Source organism: Cryptotermes secundus, unplaced genomic scaffold, assembly GCF_002891405.2.
Source record: "Cryptotermes secundus unplaced genomic scaffold, Csec_1.0 scaffold120, whole genome shotgun sequence".
Classification (NCBI taxonomy): domain Eukaryota; kingdom Metazoa; phylum Arthropoda; class Insecta; order Blattodea; family Kalotermitidae; genus Cryptotermes; species Cryptotermes secundus.
Window position 1 is genome coordinate 134,228 of NW_019742442.1, and position 19,345 is coordinate 153,572.

Here is a 19,345-nt window from a genome sequence, read left to right on the forward strand (position 1 = left end):
TGAATCTATATATTCAACCATTTCGATGGTCTTCTGATCATATCCAAAATTTGGATTATCCATGTTTTTCAGTTATTAATGCATCTTACCCCTTCATTAGCATAGACAACTGGGAATACACTGCATACTCATTGCTTATATATGATATCTGCTGTGCTAACCATGGATATATTCATTTCCAGGTCGCTATGTTGTCAGTTTTATTATTATTCATAATATATTATATGCTATGTGAGCATCTGGGTTAAGAAAAAGCAAAAGAATATCATGTGGGGAAAAAACTAATACCTTCACATGAAAGTTGAGATAAATCCTGCCAAAAGTAAAATGCAAATAATAAAAACTAGAATTATGTAATACATTCAACGGAATAACTGTTGGACAGTCATTGGATGAGGCATTAGAACATACCTCAATAAGTTACCTGAAGCAGCAGTAAGAGAATCTGTGCTTGTCACAGAGCTGATGTCAACGACAAATAAGTGATGTCTGAGTGAACCAACACTGTATTATTTCACATAACTGCTGACTTTCTGGACACTATCCACTGTCTTTCTTTTATATAAAAAATACATCCTGGAGACAGGTGAAGCTTGAGTCAGCTGGACCCATTTGACAGAGCTAGTCCCTATCCCCTGAGTCTAGTCTCTCAAATGTTTTTAAATAAAAGGAAGGATGGTGGATAACGCCTAAAAAGTCAATAATTGTATTATTATTTTTCTTTGTAGTGTTTTATAATAAAGAGGGTTGAAGATTTTTTTTTACAAAAAGGGACAATTTAAGTTTACCAAATGTTATCACATGTGTGAGAGCTGAGTTAATAATATATATATATATACATAACTCAAATACTAAGGTGACCTATAGCACTTTCACCTACTATTCATTGCTGAGTAACATAATATACATTGCACAATAGTAAACAGTTCTGTGAAAGAATGGTATCTTGCCTATTTCAGTTTTATGTTTTTTGCCTCCCTACTGACAAATGGTGGAGAATTTTATACACAAAAATTTTTCATGTCTCCGTTATGATTTGTTTAATGCTTATATATAAAATGTCTATGTGTATGATACTTGTAATTAAAAACATAAGACAATAGCATAGTCCAGAAACCATTTGGCTGAAAGTCTGTTCCATCACTCCAATCTAAAATATCTCATAATGCAACACACACACTGTTGGTCCCAACAACCTTAGACAATTCACCCATCCACCACGCTATGCCAAAATCTATTTTATATTATCACCATCAAATTCCTTTTAAATAATAGCCAAATGATTGCTAGAGATATCCATTTAGCATATGCTTCAAAATAAACAGTCTTGTAGTATTATACATGTTATCATTTTGAGTGTGTAATTCCATTATTTCATACACGTAAAATATCTAGCTATTTCATGCAAAACTGAATGGTTTAGTTACAGTATTTAAGGAGAACAAGATTATGTGCTATAACTAGTTACCTCATAGGATACATATTTATTCCATAAAGTAACTATATGAGGGCAATTAACGAACAAACTCCGTGGTTTTAGTCCACAAGTGAACTATACTGACTGAGTGGCCGCCACTTGTCAGCGAAGTTAGTGTCAACTTTAGCAGATAGAGGGTGTGGTGTGGTCAGCACAACAAATAGCCATGGCCGTTAATTTTGGTTTTCTATAGTGAGCTGGATCTGTAGCCAGGAACTCTGACCACCAGACCCCAGAGGTGGCCTATGAAGATAATTAAGGTGTAAAATACTGAGGTTTTCTCTACATTTGGTTATGTTAAGCCACTTGAAGTAGATTTACCTGGACGAATACAGCTCACAAATATAACTAACATGCTGCCAATGACCACACAGGAATCAGTCCATATGACGATCCAGCAATCTATGTAGCGTAGGGAATGAATATATCTGCACTAAATATGTTTTTACTTTTCATGGGTAAAATTTAGAAACTGTAATTTCATTCTACACATTACCTGCTCTATAGTTGTTGTGTATAGTTAAAGTGTATAAAGATGTCTGGTTACATACTTTAACTGAAGCATTCAGCCAATATATAAAACAACAGATTACACGCTTTAATGGTGACATATGTGTATATAATCTAATTAAACAACAGCATTCTAAAGTTAAACAAATACATAAATTTGGCAGTTAATGACTTATGAATATTTATAGACCCTTTTATACTCAACAGACTGTTCGTCATACAGACAATATGATACATAAGTCTTTTTTACAACATAATTATTATTTCTCTTTATGTAAGTTTGTGTTCAATAATTATCATGCTTGTGAACTGTTAGATCAATTCTTAAACTCCATAATAATACATATTACAATCCTGCTATATAGTGAAAAGTAGATCATTAATCAGACTGAATTATTTAAACAAACTATAGGTGTCCATACAAGTGAGGCTCAAAACTGATTACTTCTGAACAGGTGCAATGACACACTTTCAGATACATGAGTATAAGCTGAATTTATAATACAAAATTAATACTTCTTTATAATATTCATCTGTACATAATAAATGCTGTAAACCTTTGGCATTAAACGATGTGATATTATGGAAGCCTAGTAAAGTAGATTCACTTTTCTGCTCTGTAACCACAACCGTTCATTGAATGCCAAAGGGTTTCAGAAGATAGTTGTTATGCAGACATTGGTTCCAATGACATAAAATCTCATTTCATGTACTCAGAATATTTAAATAGAATTAACCAAAAAGTTTAAGAGCAAATGCATTAAAAATTATCACAAAATTTCTGTATAGATAAATTACATTTGTTGGTCAATAAGTGAAATATTTAGATACACAATTTGCGGTTTCCATGGTGATGGTTATTCAGATTTTGGTCTTCCAGGTTTGACGCTGTATAGTCTTGTAGGCAGATCCCAACATTAAAGTTCTGGAGGAATATGCTGCCTCCATCTTCAGGGTTGAATTGTATACAGTGAGGAAGTGTTTAGTTTGCATTGGCAAATTGCAAGGTCACTCAAATCCATGGGAGGGGGACAGGAAATGGGGCCTGGTCACTGCCCAATAGGAACAGTGAAAAAGGAAAATGGTCCTTTTCAGGGCATTTCATGCTGGTATCTTCAACCCTGAAGATGGAGAGGACATATCTCCCCACAAAGTCAGTTGACTTTCAATGGACTACACAGCATTACATCCCAGAAGAAAGAACTCTTCATAATCTAGGGGCTGGGTTGGTAAGAAATACTATGTGTGAAGAGAAAAACATGACTGTACAAGGAGCATATTAATTCAAGGTTCAAATAGTGCCCTAAATATAAGTGTTTTAAGCCATCACCTTCAAGGACACACATGATTTTGTGCTAAATTTTAATGCTGAGTTAACTTGAGAAAGTTTTCAGATATAGTGTTATAGTTTTCTCAACACATCATTTCCCTGAAAATGTTATTACCAAAAGGTATACTGGATATACCTGCATGATTATGTTACATGCATAAATACAGTATGCAGAATACATATTAAACATTATCTTCTTTTCAAGATAACAGAAAATTATGCATTTTCCTCAAATATACAATAAACCAGTTATTAGGCTTCTGCAACAATACTTGTGTGACAATGATTAATTATTTAGCACCATTTATGATTTGTATTCTCCCAATATCCATCTTACTTAATTCGTTTGCATTGTGTTTATTCATCACATTATTGCATTGCAGAGACTGTAGTCTCTGGAAGAGTCCAGCTGTCCTCCTAGTCTTTGTAGCAGGTACAATTTTCAGTTCAAGCATTGACAGACATACATTATATAAAATATTATTTTTGTGTGTATCAGAGAGAGGTTAGGGCAAAAATACAAACAGCAGGATTATTAGTACTCCATAACAATGATCCTCATACTCAGAAGAAATTTGAGCCTATTATGAAGAAAATGCAGCAAGAGTGAAGTATTTTTTATCACTGTCATGTCTGAACCATTTCGATGGACTTTATTACAAGGTTATGAACTGGAGATAAAACTGCTTATTTCTTACATGATTATATTAATCTCTAATTAATGTTCACTAAGATTCTTCATGAAACTCATAAAGTTATGGTATGTGGGCACATAGGCCATTATGATAAGTAAGTAATCTTCCCTATATGAATCATATATGCGCTTCTGCAGACAGAAAGGACGACCAAATACAGTAAACTACATTATCAATTTCAGAGTTTTGAGTATTATGTTATGGAAGATGTACATGTTCAACCATCAGAATTCAAATCTGAAGTGTATATCTGATTTCAGTCACAGCCTAAAATATCTCCAAATGATTCACTCCACTTGCAAATATTTTACCAAACACAACCTTCCTTCATTAATTTGTTTAATGACTTAATATTGCAATATTTCTGCCAGTCTAAACTGCAGAACGTCTTTCTGCAGATCGTACTGTAGACTATTCAAGCAATTTAAGACTAAATACCCTGTAATTAAAAATTATGGAAATAATTAAAATTACTTTTGGTTATATCTGTAATTAATGCTGTGGTAAATTTCCAAATGAAGGTACAAAAATTAGGTGGACAACTTTTTAATGTTACACACTAGTCATACATTAATCTTCATTTGCCACAAGCCAATTTTCTGTTATATTATATCTAATGTATACTTGAAAGCCTGGTACAGAATTAACTGATCAACCTCTGGGACACATATATTACTACTTTTCTTGCTGTCTGCTCTTTTTGTGCTGTTACTCCATCCTATTTATTATATAGGTTTACAGAACCATGAAATATACATAGTAACTGAATAACATGCACAATTTGTATGCATAAAAGATGAGTCTTATGGAAGTACTTTGGTAGAAGATCTATTTGATATCAAATGTAATCACAGAATTGTTACTTCTGCCAAATTTTGAAATCATTTTTGAAGTGGTCCACTGCTGCTACATTTACCTCATTTATTAAAGATAGATTCTTAAACAGTTATCAAAGTCACTTACTAAATATTCTTTAATATGTATTATAATGGAGGGAAATGAAAAGAAATAAAGGATAAGAAAAAGCAGCAATACTGCATGTACATAACACTTCTGGCAATTCTTAACATTTTTTAACTAAATGGCAACATTATCTAATGGGAATATTCTGAAAAACTTTATGCTATATGTCACAACAATAAAAATGGCACCAGACAACACAGTTTGGTGGTTAGGACACTTGCTTCAACTTGGGAGGTTTGACTTGAGCTCTTTCCTCCTTTAAGGTTGAATGTTAGTGATTTCAGGTTAAGAATATCCGTGTTAAATTTCCTCCAATTACGGTTTCCTCAGTTTAGTGTTCAAATCCACTGACACCAAAGAAATATAGATGCAAAGTTCATTGTCCTGATTAAGTTTCCCATAACACTAAATTATTTAGGAACAGAATATGCCAAAGATATAAAGAAGCATTGCTCTGTGTGCACACTGGGTAACATAACAATCCTTAAGACTAAAGGCCTCTTGCCTTATAAAACTAGCATTGCACCTGTGATTAATTAAGCACATAACCATGTATGGGGGAGTGGAGGCATAACTCCACAAATCTCTGATCTTCGCACTAGATGAAGATTAAAGTTAGCATCACAATCTAGTTGTTTTACTCCCAGGGAAAATGTCCCTTTAAGACCAATTACTGTGCTTAGCAATGAAATAGTTGCCAAAATGGATAAAAAATGTGAAATCCCAGAAGTGATTAAAAGTTTCTGAGGCACAAATTCCAGAGATGTTATGAACAAAAACAATTGCAGCATTTTCGGAGCTCATAAGATAAGTTCACACACTGCATCTTTATATTTTAATACATACATAATTCTTTTAGTCTTAATCAAGCATTCATTGTGCATTTACTTACAACTTAGTGTAAAACTATGGTTCAGTATGGAAATGTTATGGTGCTAGTGTGCAGTTTTGTCCCAGGGAGAAATCAAACCAATGCATGTTGCCTCCTTCAGAGCTGCACATTCCCAGGTCCACAGAATCTAAGAATAAAGAAACAATGAAATAAGAAGTGTCTGTAAGGAGGATGACACTATTTTAATAAACTGGTTTATCATATCTCTGCAGCTGGACACATTTATAACATTACAACCACACTTCTGACACTATCACTACATTAGAATTATGCCTGTACTTGTTGATATATAAAGACTGTTTCACACAAAATCTGTAGTTGCTTTTATGCTCTATCCACAGAAAAACTTGATATGCCTAACTGCATTGGTTCTTTAACCAATACTGATAAACAGAAAGGTAAATACAGATTCTGAACAGTCACTGTACTGTCACTTTGCAATCTACTAAAAGATTATCTTCATAAAACTAAAATATTATTCAAAGATCATGATCATGCCAAGTCTGATAATCGGCACTGAGGGGTCTCTCAATAGTATGCATGACTGCCACACAGTTACTAATGATGATATGAAATTAAAACATAAAAAGGTGGTGTGTCCTATATTGGCATGATGTTCATATGAAGTTTTATGAAGATCTGTTCATTGATGCATAAAATATTAGAAGAATACAGACGCACAGATAGACGGAAACACAGACATGATGATACCATAAGCCTATACTTCCTTACAATACAAGGAAATTTGGCTAAAGATTAAAATTTAAATGCAATTACATTAATTCTTATTGCAAAGGTACTCACAATCTTTATCAGACTCCAGATCAGTTCATCATAAACCCTGAAGAAGACAGGTGGCTCACTGATGAGACATCTAGTGAAGCACTCAACACAGCCAATTGCCATGATGCAGACATTAATTATGTTTCTTCATTGCCACTTCATTTGACAGTCTTGTTGATGAACGTTCTTTAGAGACAATGTCCAAGCTATGTCTTTTTTTTATCATCAATGCAAAGAGATCATTTCACTGTCTTCCACACAAACACATATATATACACATATATATGCACCCATGTCATGTACATATATGCATTCTAGTATTTGGCTTCATGATTCATTCTGTAAAGAACAGCAGTTCTTTCCACTCATACATGGCCATGCCTATCTTTCTGTAGAAATTCAGAAAACTTCATTCCTCACACACAAATTATAATGACTATATTTTAAATAGCAGTTCTGTTTGTGATGTTAAGCTCTTTATGCTTCACACACCAATTAAGGACATAATAACTGAAGCAGGTTAACAATAAATAATGCATAATAATGTTTGGAGAATTAAGTTAATTACTTGTTAAAGACAATTTGTTTTGTTTTAAGTCTGAAAACTGGTGATAAAATAACATATAAAAGCATTCGGCAGAGGTGTATTAAAATCTTTTGTCTAAGAACAAAATAAGTTTTCATTTTCCTGAGAGTTTCCTAGAAAAAGGGGTGAAAAACTCAAGTCTAGCAAACATTTCTTAGCTTACCAAGAAATAATGATATGATTATAAAGATGGTACAGACAGCTGTGTGTATCATCACTGCAGCATGCCATTATTTCCTTATATTGGAGATAATATTAGCATATAATTCACTACTGGTTAATTTCTGGCTGCAGCCCTGAATATAATTTTAATAAGGCCATATGTCATTGTGGATTTACTCAGTTCTTAAATGCTGGCTATTCAAAGTCCAATAATTTATTTATTTTTCAGCAATTCTCTTCCAAGAGGGAAAGGTTTCAGAATGATCTTATAAACTTCCACATTGGACAGAAGGAATATTTAACACACTGTATCAGCTGTTACCCCATCATAACATAATTACATTTATTGATCACTAGGAAGTAACTGGATTTTGGTCAAATAAAGTAAAAACTGGTCATTTCATTCTTTAACAAGAGAAAAATCTCATGACATTCCTGAACATTGTAACAGAAAAAGAAAAACACTGTATAGTCTGAAATTTCTTTTAACTTATTCATCTTTTGGGTTATGACTGTGTGGTCTGACTGATGGCTGCTGATGCAACTGAGGAACCTCCAGCCTCTATCTCCAGGATATACAAAGAGCCAAGCTGGGAAATGGGGACGTTACACAGCAAGTGTAGAGAGAATGGCCAATCAAAGCCACTGATGATGATGGTGAGATGGAACCCTGGGCAGACTAATGTGAACTGTGAAAGATGACCCTGAAAAGGGAAATTACATAACAGGCCTAATGAGGACTATAAGAAGAGGAAAGAAAAGTCATGATTTGTCCTTAGAAAGAGATTTCTTATGCCCCTTTGGGATTTGAACAAGAGACTTTCGTAAGCTGCTCATGAAGAAACTATCTTCTCCATTCACATTTTTGGGATTGAGTTCAATTTCTATCATTTCTCTGATGATACAGTTCTCTGAAGAGAGAATTTTGCCCCTAAAGTTTAGTTAAACATGTGGGATTTGTCGATACTCCAATAGACAAACCACTTTGGAAAGTTTGTAGGCCCTGCAAAGGGTTGTTCGGCTGGTGAAGTAGGGCTGCATGCACCGGTAGAAATGATGTCAGCTGTGGTGTGTTGACTAATGTTATGGCAGCTGAGTGAGTTGACTGGCCGCAGCGCGGCAGTTGCCGGGAGTTGCCTGGTCACAGTGTGGCAGTTGTCGGGTGTTGCCTGATTGCAGAGCGTGGCTGCTGGGAGAAGTCTGGTTGCGGAGCGCAGTCACTGGAGTGGTGGCAGCTATGCCAGTTGCCCAGTGAGTTGGGCATGACCGCCGGCGAGCCGAGGCAGTTGAGTTGTCCAGTGAGTCAGGCATGACCGCTGGAGAGCCGAGACAGCTGTCCCTGATGCAGTGGAGTGCCGATGACTCCGAAGACCGATCGCTCTGTACGAAGTGTGATAGCTGACTGGCTGATGTGGTCACTGACACTGACGACGCTGACTATGGCGAGCAATGTGCTCCGCCTTTTATACAATGCGTGATGGAGGAGCGAAGTTTGCAGAGCGCTGATTGGCTAGCGCATGTAATGATCGGGATGCGGGCTAGACAGTAAGTGCTGTATAAATGCAAGCATTGGAAGCAATGTGATTGGTTAGAGCGAGTGATGGTGAAAAATTAGCTGGAAAGTGGGTGCTTTATAAATATGATATGTGGGATGTTCCCACAAACATTTAATTATTTTGATTATAATTACTTCCATCCCATAGTTCAACTGTTCAGGGAAAATATATTTCAATTTTTCTCCATTTCTGCCAATTTGTTGCTTCTACCAGCAGAAAGCTGGAAATGGCAAGCATGTCAGATAAGGATAATTAATCTAATTGTTACTGCCCCTTTATGAAATTTGTTGCCATAGATCCAACCAATCTTATAACTACAAAGGTTAAAATATGCCCTGAAAGTCAAATAACAGAGAGCTACAATGTACAAGTTCAAAAGATATTTCAACACTTTGGGGAGGGGGCATTAATATGAGAAAATCTGAGGTATGGAAGTCAGAGGAATGTAGCTACAACCTAAAACAAATATTATTACTGATCTGGACAGTGTTCTTATCTGGCACTAGTATTTCAGAATGCCATAATTCCTTGTACTACAAGGCTTTTCCTGTGTTACAAATAGATTACTGCTCTTATGGTAATAGTGTTGGAACACATAGCAGATAATATTGGCTGCTCAGGAACATTATAGATATAAGCTGCAGACATGGCCAGTGTACAAAGACATTCTGAAACCAGCCTCTCTACTGTTGTCTTCAACTTGAGATGGTAAATTTGTTGCAAAATTTATTGCAGGAATATTATCCCTTTGACATAAACTGAAGCCCTTGAAATGACTATTGCTTCAGCATTCTGATATATGAATAGCAAGTTATATTTTTCTTAAGAGTTTAATTTTCAATATAGCTAAACATGTTAAAAACAAATCACCATTCTTTGCTTTTAAGTACACATCCACTTTTATGCTTTACAAAACTGGCACTAGTCATTCTCTAGTAAGACAAACATTTTCACAGCTATGATAGGACAGAAAAACTAAAACTGTTTGCCATATTTTGGTACACAGTGTGGGATAATTCTGAGCAACAAAAGGAGATATATATTATTATTACAGCAAAATTTAAAACTTTCATCTGAATGAGCAAATTATAACACTTTCATTGCTTTCTTGCAGAGGAAATGCAACTACATTACAGCCCTGTACAAGAAAAGGGAAACAGATAATTTGCCTTTGTATGGCCAGCACTATAGAAGAAAGAGCTCATAAGCTGGAATAGTCTTTTCTTAATCATGTATGTGTCACAGCACAAGAATGGTTTTCATTATTGTAAACTATAATTTGAAGGTTCTGAAAGTCTTATGCATTATTACAAACTTGAGCTACTGCATGATCTCAATATTCAGCACTATAACATTTAAGTTAAACAAAAGCAGATAGAAACAATAGGCCTAATCCGATAGGCCTCATTACTTGCAACACTGGTTCTCTCCAATGTCACTTTTCACTCAACAGTCATGTTGTTGACAAATTCACACTTTGTTTTCTATAATCTCAGCTGCACTCCTTAAAAATACTACATACTGAAAGACTAGTTCCAGATGTGATGTCTTCACATACAATGTCATGAGGATATGTGATACCAATATGATGACTGGGGATCACGGGTTATGACAAAGTTTGATATCCAAGAATCCACTTGCTTGATGACAAGATGGTGATACAAACAATATCCTGAAATAGAAATTAATAATTAGCAAAATTAGCAAATTATCCCATTTTTAACAAGAGTGCTGACAAGACTTGAGAGAAATTAAAAAGATGCTTTTGATTTAAACAAGATGTCTATCATCCCACTTTGTCCAGGAATAAGAGGTGTTGCTTCTAAACTAAGCAGTCATGTGCTAAGTGATAGGGCAACAGCAGGAAATTGCACAATGCTCTGCTGGCACGGGCGATAGTTATTCTTTGCTGTAATACCTATCATTCCTTAAAATCTATAAGTTTAGAGAAAATACTGTAGAAGATAACACATCCATACTTTATTCACACCTACAACTTTTATTTAAGATTCTTTCTTTCCTGGTGTGAAAACTTCTTAGGATATGCCCATAAATGTACCTAGGCCCTTAAGTAATGTGAGGGACGAGAACAAATTGTGAGTGTTTGAGAATAGGGTGCTGAGGGGAATATTTGGACCTAAGAGAGAACAAGGGACAGGAGGCTGAAGAAAGCTGCATAATGAGGAGCTTCATAACTTGTACTCTTCTGCAAGTATAATAAGAATTATCATGTCAAGGAGGATGAGATGGGCAGCGCATTTATCACAAATGGGGGAGAAGAGGAATGCCTATAGGATACTGGTGGGAAAGCCAGATGGAAAGACACCATTGGGAAGACCAAGGCATGGGTGGTTGAACAATATTAAAATGGATCTTAGAGAGATAGGATGGGATGGGATGGGATGGATTGGATTTATCTGGCTGAGGATAGGGACCACTGGAGGGCTCTTGTAAACATGGTAATGAACCTTTGGTTTCCATAAAATGCTGGGAAGTTCTTGAGTAGCTGCACAATTCTCAAGAAGGGCCCAGCTCCATGAGTGAGTGAGTGAGTGAGTACATGTACATACTGAATATTCAGAGCCTCAAAGTGGGGTCTCCTTCCTCCACTGGAACCCACTGGCCCGAGACTGCTGCAGACGACTGGCTTGAGTCTGGCTGCCATGTTTCCTCCCTGCAGCTGCATCCAGTCCATTTTTCACACCTGCCACTATTCTCAATGCAGGATTTGTCACAATTCCATTACGACGTGGCTTCAATAAACCTCCACTGTAAATAAATTATACAGGTTGAGTCAGAAAACGTTCAAAAAAGTCAGTATAGACATTACTACAGAAATGGAAATGCATATCAAAACAGCGCACAAGGTTGGAGGATATGATGTTCTCACAGTGGTGGGTATGAAATTCTGTCTTCTGGGATATAATGCCATGTAGTCTGTTGAAAATCACCCTGACTTTCAAATGCCTACAAGGCCTCTTATCCCAGTGAAGATAGAACTCCTCAGTGTACTGGGGAAGTCAACAATATAGTACCGTATTTACGCATGTATAGGCCGCGTGCGTGTATAGGCCACAGCACAATTTTCAAACAGAAATTACAGAAAAAATAATTTTCTTGGAATATTATTTCAGGAGTAGAACACCCTGTATTACTAATTATGAATATATATTTTTTTTTAAATGAAGTGTGATTTCGAATATTTCGAATATAAGCCGCACCCCAGTTTTCCTCTTGAATTTATGGCAAAAAATGTGTGGTCTATACATGCATAAATACAGTATATACCAAGTTTCCCATGAGTGGCTCATAATTTCAAAAGCTGTTAGGTGGGGGATACACATACACACACAGACAACATGATGATCTCATAAGCCTACATCTTTTTCAAAGTAAGGAAAGTAAGCTAAAAACAGATCTTACTGAAATAGGGCATGAAAGTGTGGACCTGAGTTCAGTATAAAGTCCAATAGCAGACATTCATATTTTAAGATGGTGAAGAACCATGGCATTCCACAGCGGCCAAGTATTTCTTGACAAGCTGAATAACCATTAACTGCTCACGATGACCCAGTACCACAGAACAGTCAACATAATAGTAATTTCAATTTTAGTCAGTTTTATAGTAAACATACCTGCCACCAGAAGTTGAATTTCCAAAGTCAGGTGAAGGTTGAGAAGAGAGAATGGATGTTGGACTTCGCCCCACAGCACTCCCAGAGTTGCCCAGGATTATGCGCATATGTGTATCTCTTGCAAAGTGAGGATCTGCTACCATTCCTGAGTTTCTGGATGCATACAGGAAACATATACATGAGAAGGTGACATGGGTCTTTACACATCTGTAACCAAAAGTGGCCACTGTCTAGGCCTGTTACAGAGCCAGGCCAGAGGTGAAGCTCATCAGAGAACCAGGCTGGTGGGTGCTGCCTATCATAAAACTCAGAGGCATTAACAGATAAACCTGGAGCACTGGCAAGAAAGAACAGAACCAGTGGGATGACAATAGACAGGAAAACTCAAATTAAGATGAAATCTCACTGTTATGAGAATTTATAAAATTATGAAAATGCTTGTTGTAATGGATCCTCCTAATATCCAATAATGGCGATTTCCTTAACTTTCCCTTATGTATAATACAATAAGGTACTAAGGTTTGAATCATAATGTGGATACAATACTTCTTCTTGTTCTTTGAAGTGATTATCACAGGGACACAAAACTGACATTCTCATTGTCATCAGCACTATATGGACTCAAAGAGTTAAAGACTTCTTTAAACTCATACAACCACTTCTACTCACAACCAACTACTAATATGGAGGCATCCTTTATGAGCAAAACTCCTGCCCACTGTTTTTTGCATGGCTGCAACCACAAATCAGTCATATTCCACTCAACAAGTCTCCTCCTCACATTCTGCCTATAATTCACTGCCTGTGCATACATAAGATAGAATGTATCGACTTGTATCAGGCTTAAGAGACATAACACACAATGAAGTTTAAATCACTTGCGTATACTATGTCATATGTATACTAGACTGTACATTAATCCATAACGGTTTGTTTTTCTATGAAATGACAGTTACATTACCATACTTGTAATTAAAATAACCCCATAGATAAGTAGGCAACCTGGACAGGATCCACAACATCTGTAGTTCCTGTGCCAGTAACATTACACTGGTAGCAAAATCTCATATCATTCATTATATTCATCACACAGTCAGATACTGAGACTGTGAAATTAAGATTATCATTTTATATTTACAAATGAAAGAATTAGCTTAGTCTGCTTAGGCTTAGTATATACCACATACTCTCTTTGTTCTTCAATATTGTGAACATTGTCGAAGATGTTAGTAGATACTGCTCTCCTATTTTCTCCTATTTTGCCCTTTGACAAGCTGCTGACTTCACACAACCCTGTTATTTAAAGTTCTGTATTGAAGTCTAAGCTCTTCTGTTTTGTTGACACAAGAAGGGTTCTTAAAAATGAAGTCAGAACCAACATAAAGATAGCAAATGTTCCATGTGACAAAACCTTACACATGCATCTGTGTGAATGGGACATCTTCATACTATCTAGGTCAGTAGAAAGTCAAAGGAAAAATAAATATTTGTGACAAAGAGGGGAAAATACTGCCCAGTGCAGTGGATATCATATGATGCACATTTCTCTGTGAAGGGGGTAAGGTACTCAGTTTTATTCTGGAATGCAATCTTTCTTCTAAATAAACGCATGACAGAGAGGGTAGGTTAACAGGGCCTTTGCTATAAATAATTTCAGAAGCAATACTGCTAGTATAGTCGGTGCAAAACATTAGGGGAAAATATTGGCAGTTACATAGTAATCTTTCATTATGATGAACTTACTGGACAGAAGCCCTTATTTTATGTCATGGATTTCCATACATACAGTCACAAAACTGATAGTTCCAGTGGTTTTTGTTGCTATAGTGAAGTCCTCTTTGGAAGCCATACTTATTCTAACATTGTTGCACTGTTCAGAATAAAACTGCCACATTTCTCTCTACAAATCTGACATGGACTGATTGCCATTTAAATATATCTGGATCTCCAGGGTAAGAAGCCAGCATTTATGCACCCAAGTTATGACTTTCTTCATCTTCTCTATATAGAATTCACAACTTAATCCCTGCAATCCTCTTTCCACTGGCTCCATGGTCTTCCTTTTACTCTTTATCCTGCAGTTTATAATTCCATGCTATCTTTGGCCACCAGTCTGTATCCACTCCACCTGCATGGTTCTCACATCTTTCTCTGCTTATAATAATCTTTTATATTGCTGAATATAAATTCTACATATATGTCAGTATTCATTATTTTGTCCAACTACATATCTCCTTGTGGAATTCAGCACTTTTAATCCTATAAGGACTCACTTCCATGTTGTAATGAAGGAACTGGCTACATCCCCCCCCCCAGCAATATTCCCTGCCTCTTCAAACTCACTTATTCCACATTCAGAGCCAGGAACATATTTATTTATAACACTGAACACAATCATCTGCAAAGTTCAAAATTTCCCACAGTGACGTAATCTGTGAAAGCGTGGAATTCCTATGGCAATCCACTTGACCTTGTAGCTCTCTCCAGTCACTTTCATCCCAGTTTTCTTACTCATTCTGGGACATAGTTACTTCTTTGAATTACAAAAAATGAAATTAATTTTGAATAATCTACATTAAGAAGCATAAGAAGCTGCATCTTTTCAGACAGAAATTGATAATCACTTCAAATATATTACATATTATAAAATTACGATGAATTTCAACATATAAGAAGTAGCACACAAAGGACCACTTACATTAGTAGACCTGACTTGTGATTTGTGGTGGGCATGAGGGCCAAAGGACTGCTAGGAACAGCCACATCACTGAGCGGACTGTGAGGAGGTGATGCATAAATTGGACTCTGAGGTTCACTCTGAAGAGGACTAAGTAGTTTGCTCAGAGGGCGTGTCTTTGTGCCACGAGTACACTGCTGCAGCTGCTGAGTGAAGGATAATGCAGGACCGCCTACAATCTACACACACAGAGAAGAAAATGAAACGCTGAAAAGCTTTTGTCTGCCTTGCCTGACAGTGTCAGGGTATCTTCACACCAGTATATGGAGTGGAAATGTACAGAAACACAAATAAAAAGACTCAACTAGGAATGACATGTGCTTCCTGTATACAATTCAGATGCATTATCATTGAGCTATGAGGGGTAGGATATATCTCTCTGCTTTCCTCCCCCCCATATTGCAATGTCAACCTCAGCTTTAAATAGTGACCTCCATTTTTGCAAATAAGGCTGATGGGACAGGCATGACAACACAAGTGAAATAAATGTCAGTATCCTGTTAAGGTAGTTCAGCCTTAAGTTTACTTAATTGAATTTGTGCTTTTGACTGGACTATCTGACGAGCAGATACTCTTGTACTACCATAGGAGTTATGTTAACTCTATCCTCATCAGTCAATTTGTGACTACACGGAAACGGCAGATTATGAATAACTAACTGTGAGATGAGCAGTTTTATTCACACATGAAGAAACAACTGAGACAATCCGCCATAATGTGTTCTTCTAAATGTTCGTGAGAAGGGATAATATCTAGCAAAACTGAAATGTAACCCAGAACTGGCTTCTCATATACCACATACCTGTGCTTGCTGAGCATGCTGAAGAGGTGGGACAAGATTTGAATTGCCCCCAGGCTCCTGGGATCGTTGGGAACTTTTAGTGGAGCCAGTAAAATTAGAACTGGACTTGCTATTACTTGAATTATTCCCCAGTGATACAAATGAGCGCCGTTTGCTGGAGTCTGGTGATTCCACTGGTGAATACGCATGGCATGGACCTGGTGGACACAAAACAGCAGAAGACGGTTTTGTTTCTGCTGTGGAACCAGAAGTGACTGAAGTAGCACTGCTGCTGCCTCCTGCAATCATAAAATGGCAAAATCGCTATTGATGGAAGAATATTACTACCAGTGTAAGCAATTTACCAGTATCCTCTTTACACTTTTGTCATTTTCTGTATATGTTTTCTACAAGTAACATTACTTTTTCACTGAAATTTCAACATGATGTGAGGCTTTGGTTTTTTATATTTTCCTAAAAAGGGAGATTTTTTCCTATATGTAAAAATAAATTTGTCAGAGTGAACACTGACACAGACATACAAAAATTATTTCAAGCTGAAAGACTTTACATTACTTTATTATTTACTATATTATTTATAACTTTATTATTATTACTAAATTATTTGTGTACTTTAATGTTAAATATATGTTAATACAAAGTATAAGGTAATGATGGGGACACACAGTAGTTGGTTGAGGCACTATGCTACAAGCCAGAAGGTAGTGGGATCAAATCCTGATGAGGTCACCGGATTTTTTCAATTTACCTAATCCTTCCAGCAGCATTATGGCCCTGGGGTCAACTCAGCCTCTAATAGAAATGAGTACCAGGAATATTCCTGGGGTAAAGGGCGGCTGGTGCATAAGGCAGATAACCTCACTGCCATCTGTGAGCTGAATGTCTAGAAAATGTGAGAGCCTCAACCTCTCACAATCCTATGCGCCTCCACAGCCTGAAAGTGATACCTTTACCTTTTTTTTTTTATAAGGTAATGACATTTTATGGTACACTGTCTGAAAACTCACTTAAGAATATATAAAGCTCACCACCATTGATCCCTGGTCGGCCAAGCTGTTGTTTTTGACTGGCAGAAAACTCCTCCAGCAGTCTCACAACAGAGTCGTGACCACTCTTTGCAGCAACTTTCAATGCATTGCGTCCACAGCGATCTGAATGGTTAGGATCTGCACCATGGGTTAGAAGTGCCCTCACACAAGCTTCATGACCTTCTTGAGCAGCTATTCCTGCAGGGAACACAATATAACTTTATATTTCTCTATAAAATCAATGAAAGAAGTTAGTATCTCATGCAAGATGATGATGTTAACTTATTAGTTCAACTGATAAAAAACCTGTAGAAAAAGGATTAGAAATTATTTCCTTTCAGGATTAAATGGAACCATGGCAGAAAAGAAGAAAAAAAAAGCTATCAGATTTCATGTGAGAACATCTATAGTGCAAAATTTGTTACTGAACACCTATAAGTTTCTTACTAACTGTACACATTTTACAGAGGATAAAAATATTTAAAAACAGCATTACAAATAATTAATTTAGACATGATACCCCAAATGTAACTGGTGTTCTCAGGGTGTTAAAAATATACAAAACTGAACATAAAGTTGACTCCACTTAATGCACTCTTGTATCCAGTTGCAAGTATCAAAAAACAAAATAAATATATGAAGACCACACTATGTATAGGCAAACAGAAATGTGCTTGCATTTCTGAAGTTTGTGTATAATGCAAAAACTAGGTTAGCTTCCATACTTTTCTTTAGTTTGTTCTGTTATAAAAACATAAATTTCTCTTGTCAGTAATAAACAAAAATTCTTTATTAGGACTGTGATAGGAGATGAAAATTACTTATCCTGAACATTTGCACTGTTGATTAATAATGACACTAAAGGAAGTAAAAATGGTGTCTACAAAATAATCTGCCAGATACATGACCAGTAACTGACTAAAATTCTCAGCACTTGTTAAGGAAAAAATGGCAAAAGCACGTAAGAAACATATCACATTTACACACAATCTGATGGTACATATGACTAAACCAAAAGAATAACGTGCAGTTAAACCACTAGAAACGAAGATGAGAAAACAAATTTACATATCTCAAGAACATCATTTCCAAAATTAAATCCCCTCAAAGTATTCTAGAACAAAATGATGAACACTTAAACATGATACATGGATGTTAAAATTACTCATAAGACAAATACAGAGAGTTTTTTAATTTTGTTGTCCGGTTCGTGGCTCTGTGCTTCACGGTGACCAGTCTGCTGTTTGTTATGAGGCACCTACAAATTTTGCCAATGAATCAGCATGCCAGATGGCTGATAATACTTAAAATGATGGGAAGTAATTAACATGTGGACTGCCTGATGACATTATGTTTCACAGCTAGCAGTACAGTTCGTGGGAATTTGATTGATTTGTCAGCAGTAGGCAGCAGTTATCAGCTCTATTAGCCATCTGTCCTCAGTTACAGTTACTGAGCAGTGTGGTACATCATGGTGCAGTATACTTTAGAGCAACATGTATTTTTGTATGACACCTATGTGAAATATGTATTTGCTAAAAAGTGTTGGTGAACATTTCGTGATGAAAGAGTTCCCATCAGACAAACAATTCACAAGTTGTTGAATAAACTTAAAAAAAAACGGGACACTCAGTAAGCAAGAAAGAAAAACATACATGCTGAGTGCTTGCTGAGGAGAAGTTAGATGATACAGGGGCCAGACTTGAACATACACCTAGAAAATCACTGAAACATCTAGCTCAAGAGACTGGAGTGTCAAATGTCTAGTTCAAGAACAGCAACACAATTGTTGAAGCTTAGACCTATAAAACAACAGTAATCCACACACGCCTTGCAGTCAAATGAATTAGCTAACAAGGTTAATTTTTGCAGTTGGCTTCTACAGTCCATCATCGAAGGTGAGATTGACTCACAATTGACATTCTTTCTGATGAAGTGTGGTTTCACTTGTAGGGATACATAAATATGAAAACTCCTCCTCCTGGAGGTCAGAAAATCCACATATATCTCATGAAGTCTCACTCCATTCAGTGAAAGCTGATGTCTGGTGTGCTGTAAGTGTAAAGAGGATTGTTGGACATGTTTTGTTAATGAAACAATTAATTGCAAAAGATATTTATGTGTATAGCGATAGCATTTTCAGCACCTCCTGTGATCCATGAATCATAACTACTTCATTTTGAATGTTA

General features: G+C 36.3%; 1 protein-coding gene across 1 annotated transcript in view; it reads right to left on the reverse strand.

Annotated features, from left to right (window-relative positions):
• Positions 1–2,054: 2,054 nt before the first annotated feature.
• LOC111873079 (ankyrin repeat domain-containing protein 50) overlaps positions 2,055–19,345 on the reverse strand; it is a 214,267-nt gene continuing 196,976 nt past the window's right edge. The window contains exons 13-19 of the mRNA XM_023867472.2: positions 17,157–17,354; positions 16,129–16,406; positions 15,288–15,505; positions 12,590–12,742; positions 11,525–11,723; positions 6,672–10,626; positions 2,055–5,994 (exon numbers count right to left, since the gene is read on the reverse strand). Coding sequence (XP_023723240.1) covers positions 11,540–11,723; positions 12,590–12,742; positions 15,288–15,505; positions 16,129–16,406; positions 17,157–17,354 — 1,031 coding nt within the window. The 3' untranslated portion in view covers positions 2,055–5,994; positions 6,672–10,626; positions 11,525–11,539. The remainder of the gene's footprint in view (positions 5,995–6,671; positions 10,627–11,524; positions 11,724–12,589; positions 12,743–15,287; positions 15,506–16,128; positions 16,407–17,156; positions 17,355–19,345) is intronic.